At 42.2% G+C, this 5000-nt stretch overlaps 1 protein-coding gene across 1 annotated transcript in view; it reads right to left on the bottom strand.

The window, feature by feature from the left end:
* Positions 1-5000, bottom strand: part of LOC143291036 (UPF0764 protein C16orf89 homolog) — a 100462-nt gene that overhangs the window by 7535 nt on the left and 87927 nt on the right. The window contains exon 7 of the mRNA XM_076600624.1: positions 4482-4607. Within this exon, the coding sequence (XP_076456739.1) occupies positions 4482-4607 (126 nt within the window). The remainder of the gene's footprint in view (positions 1-4481; positions 4608-5000) is intronic.

The following is a 5000-nucleotide window of genomic DNA, read 5'->3' on the forward strand; positions in this document are numbered from 1 at the left end:
GCGCCGCTACTTTTTTTATAAACATTTTTATTCGAGTTTGACATTATTTCAGTCTGCTATCTTGTTTTTAACTCTTTCCATACGAACGGCGAAAGAGACGACGTTAACAGCGTTTCACCCCAATTACCACCATCAAAATATTGCAAGCGGAAGGCTCTTATACTGAAGACGTAAATGTTGACAAAGAATACCACAATTCTGACGACGGAAGCTAAAGGTTGGGTCATTCAGACACCCACTGGACATCCGAGGGGTCTGTGTAGAGGAGAAGAGAGGACTGGCCGTACTTAGTGAGTTAAAACAGCGCCGCTATTTTTTTGATAAACATTTTTATTCGAGTTTGACATTATTTCAGTCTGCTATCTTGTTTTTGAAGACTTTCAGTCAATGTGCAAACTGAAGTCATCAGTGGCTTTGGGGTGAGGGTAGGGGATGCGTCTGAACTGCGGAATTTGCAGGTTGCATTGGAAGAGGAGGGTTCGTTGTTGTAGATTTGTTTAACTCTCTCCATACGAACGGCGAAAGAGACGACGTTAACAGCGTTTCACCCCAATTACCATCATCAAAATATTGCAATCGGAAGGCTCTTATACTGAAGAGGTGAATGTTGACAAAGAATACCACAATTCTGACGACGGAAGCTAAAGCTTGGGTCATTCAGACACCCACAGGACATCCGAGGGGTCTGTGTAGAGGAGAAGAGAGGACTGGCCGTACTGAGTGAGTCAGTTAAAGGTTCGGTTAGTTTGTCTCAGTCTCTGGTGTCCCATGTCCATCTGTCGGACTAACACACACACACACGCGCGCGCGCGCGCGCGCGCGCACGCACATGCATACACACATACACGCGCGCGCGCACACACACACATATATATTCTCTCTCTCTCTCTCTCTCTCTCTCTCTCTCTCTCTCTCTCTCTCTCTCTCTCTCTCTCTGTGAAGATTTAGGAGTGGTTCAAGGATATTACCATTCGCTGAATCCCAAACTATGCCTCGACTGTTCGGGATTCAGCGAGTGATAACATCCTAAAGCCACTCTTTAAGTCTTCATGTGCGTGCTCTCAAATTAGTCCTTCTACAATCTTAATCCCAAACTATGCCTAGACTCGGATTCAGCGAGTGATAACATCCTAAAACCACTTTTAAGTCTTCACATGCGTGCTCTCAAATTGGTTATTCCATAATCTTCATCTTTATCCGTTTCGTATTACGTAAAACTTGACATATTGCCAGTGACATTAAAACTTAGATATAAGAAAGCCACATTTATGTACAAAATATCAGGTTGTGCCCCGACTTCACTCATGAGATATTTTCCACCAAATGATTAGCGTCACACACATAAAAAAACCAACACATTTGCCTCGGCCAAGAATTGATCTTTCTAAGACAAGCCTCATATATTCTGGCGGTTATTTATGGAATGCTATTAGAGCAATATTTAATGTAAAGTCTAGTTGTGTGTACATTCAACAGTAACCAGTTACTGACCAGTTATCTAATTGAAAGAAAAACGTTGTATTATCGATGTCCATGTCTCTGTTAGTCCCCATGTATCGGATATTTTTCCGATCTCCCAGGTCAATATATGTGCAGCCTGCTGGTAGGCACCCCTTCGTGTGTATATACACGCACGCAGAAGATCAAATACACACGTCAAAGATCCTGTAATCCATGTCAGCTTTCTGTGGGTTATGGAAAAACAAGAACATACCCAGCATGCACACCCGCGAAAACAGAGTATGGCTGCCTACATGGCGGGATAAATAAGCAAAACGACCAAACACGTAACATGTTACATGGCTGTATGAGTGTATATGTGTGCGTGACTGAAACCCAATTGAATGACACAGGAAACGCATGATGATCGCCCAGTGGGAGCTGTCGGTCGGCTCAGCCCAGGCAGGCAGCCTGTTGTGCAAATGCCCTCATGTTTGTAGAGCGACTTAGAGCTTGGTCTTAGACCGAGGATAGGTGATGCATAATTATCCGTATTATCATCATCTTTCTCTTTCTCCCTCTCCCCCCCCCTCTCTCTCTCTCTCTCTCTCTCTCTCTCTCAATAAATGGATCATTTTTTTAGAAGAACATTCAAATGTAATTCAAATTACGCATGTAAACGTTGTAATGTAATCGAAGATGAAAACCATTTTATGAACAATTGTGTCCTTTACAATAACCTGCGGCAAAAACATCTGAACTCTGAAGGTCAATCGTATGTTCACTTGATGAAGAATGGTTCAGTTTACAGTATTCGTAAACTCTGCATTTATATATTTAATGCCCTGAAGATACGACAGGAATTCTGTGACAACAATGATGAAAGTTAGAATTAATTTACTATGCACGAGAAGCTCTTTTGTTCTACAGGTTAAGTTAGTACGTATTTTACATTTTGTTGTGGTTGAGTGATCACCATATTGTGTACTTTTGACCTCTTTCTACGGGCCGGAGGCCTGGAGATTAAAGGTTTGTTCTTGTTCTTGTTCTCTCTCTCTCTCTCTCTCTCTCTCTCTCTCTCTCTCTCTCTCTCTCTCTCTCGTCTCTGTCACTCCTTCTCTCTCTTTCTCCTTGGCTATCTCCCGTTTTCTTCCTCACTTTTTTTCTTTCTCTCTCTCACTCACGTGTGTCCGCATACACGTGAACACAATGCTTTTTCTGTGTCTTGCTTGTGGACAGTACTGCAATTCCTTCCAATTTATCATTTTTGTTATCTTTTTTTGTGTGTGGGCGATGTGGGGGGGGGGGTGTTCTTGTTGTTGTTGTCTGGCATGCGGTGTGTATGTATTTATTTGTTTCCTGGTTTTTTGTTGTTGTTGTTGTTGTTGTTTTCTTCTTCTTCTTCTTTTTCTTTTTAGCTGTATTCCCCAGACTAGGGGCTAGGGGTGAGTTGCGTGGGGGGTAACGCTTCTGAAATGGATGGTCGCGTATGGAACAGCATAAATGATGATGATGATGATGATGATGATGATGATACTGCCACTGTGACTACTACTGTAACTACTACAACTACTACTACTACTACTACTGGTAGTAATAAAATGACAATTATAATGCCAATATACAATAATGACAATAACATACAAGGACAACAACAAGATCAATAACAAAAACAACACTAAAAAATCAAACAACAAGTGAATCAATCAACCCCACAAAATAAACCCCTTCCACCCCCAAAACAAAGAACAAAAATGGTTTCTGTTTATCTTGAAGAAGAAAAAAAAAAGCGGTGTGTGGAAACGGAGAGGTAGCAGCATGACCATGAATATAGCTCCTCACCCCCTCCCCCCCCCCTCCCTATTGTCCTCCCACCCCACCCCCGCCCCACCCACACACACACACACCCTTACGGTTTCATGACAATAAAATCTATTCTATTCTATTCTATTCTATTCTGTTCTATTCACCCTCCTTACTTCGACCACAAACCCCCCCAAAAACAGAAAAAGAGAGAGCGAGCAAGAGACCGTGAGACGGACAGACAGATAGAGACAGACGCAGAGAGAAAAAGAAAGAAAGAGAGAGAGAGAGAAAGACGCCTTGACGCTTATGTGGCGTTGGCCATGAGGTCCATATGACATGGGTGAATGCGTCAGTTTCAGCTTCAGTAGCTCAAGGAGGCGTCACTGCGTTCGGACAAATCCATATACGCTACACCACATCTGCCAGGCAGATGCCTGACCAGCAGCGTAACCCAACGCGCTTAGTTAGGCCTTGAGAAAAAAAAAGGTGAATAAATAATAGATAAGCGTACATAAATAAGTAAATAATAATTATAATATATAAAAAGGGGGGGTAGTGGTAGTAATAATCATAAATAAATAAATAAATAGATAAATAAGACAACAATGATGATAAATAAGCAAATAAATGTAAAACACGATGACACACATTATTGAATGCGTCAACATGCTTTCACTGCATGACAAACCATTTAGAATAAACGATTGTGAAAATGCTGAAAGCAAATATTGAAACAAAACAAAAGTTCTTTCCTTGAAACAAAATGGTAGCAATTACACAGAGAGAGAGAGAGAGAACGAACGAACGAACGAACGAACGAAGTTTTTTATTGAGGGAAGTGGAATAAGCATACATGTGCTTTTTTTCATCCAGCCCTCAGGGCAAATGGAAATTGAATATGAACCAAAACATCCACAAAGTAGCAAAGAGATGAAGAAATAAAGACATGACATTCACATTCACATTTAAACATGTACATCTACATAATAAACATGTACATTTACATAATCATGATACAAACATCATCATGTCATGAAGGAAAAAGATCAAACCATCCCCCCTAAAAACAAAAAAACAACAACAAAAAAACCACCAAAAAAACCCAAAAAACCAGCCCCTCCCAAGCCTCCCCCCCCCAAAAAAAAAAAAAAAAAAAATCAGGACACTGATTGAGAGAGAGAGAGAGAGAGAGAGAGAGAGAGAGAGAGAGAGAGAGCACGGGTGATCCAACTGACCGTCCAGGTAGTAGGGCCAGTTGCCGTTACGGTAGCAGCCAGCCTCCGTGTCCTGCCAGCCCAGAATCCTGTCCAGCCAGGAGTAGCGGAAGAACTGCCAGTACCCGTACATGCCGCACAGTCCGGCTGGCAGGCAACAACAAGCAGCGATCATCAGCTTCGTCACAGCGTTTAGCATCGTCTGTCATAGTCGTCACCATCGTCAGCAGCAACAACAACGACAGAATCGTCAACATCTTCTTTGTCGTCGTCGTCGTCGTCGTGATCATCGTCATCAACATCATTGTCCTCGTCGTATTTTGTTGTTTGTGGGGGGTTTTGTGTGTGTGTGTGTGTTTTTTTTTGTTGTGTTTTTTTTTCATAGATTTCCACAGGCCTCAGTTACATGTAAGTCCACGGAGAACATTGTTTTGTCATCATGACGGGCGCAATAGCTGAGTGGTTAAAGCGTTGGACTTTCAATCTGAGGGTCCTGGGTTCGAATCTCGGTGCACCTGGTGGGTAAAGGGGGGAGATTTT

This window comes from Babylonia areolata, chromosome 1 (assembly GCF_041734735.1).
Source record: "Babylonia areolata isolate BAREFJ2019XMU chromosome 1, ASM4173473v1, whole genome shotgun sequence".
Classification (NCBI taxonomy): Eukaryota; Metazoa; Mollusca; class Gastropoda; order Neogastropoda; family Buccinidae; genus Babylonia; species Babylonia areolata.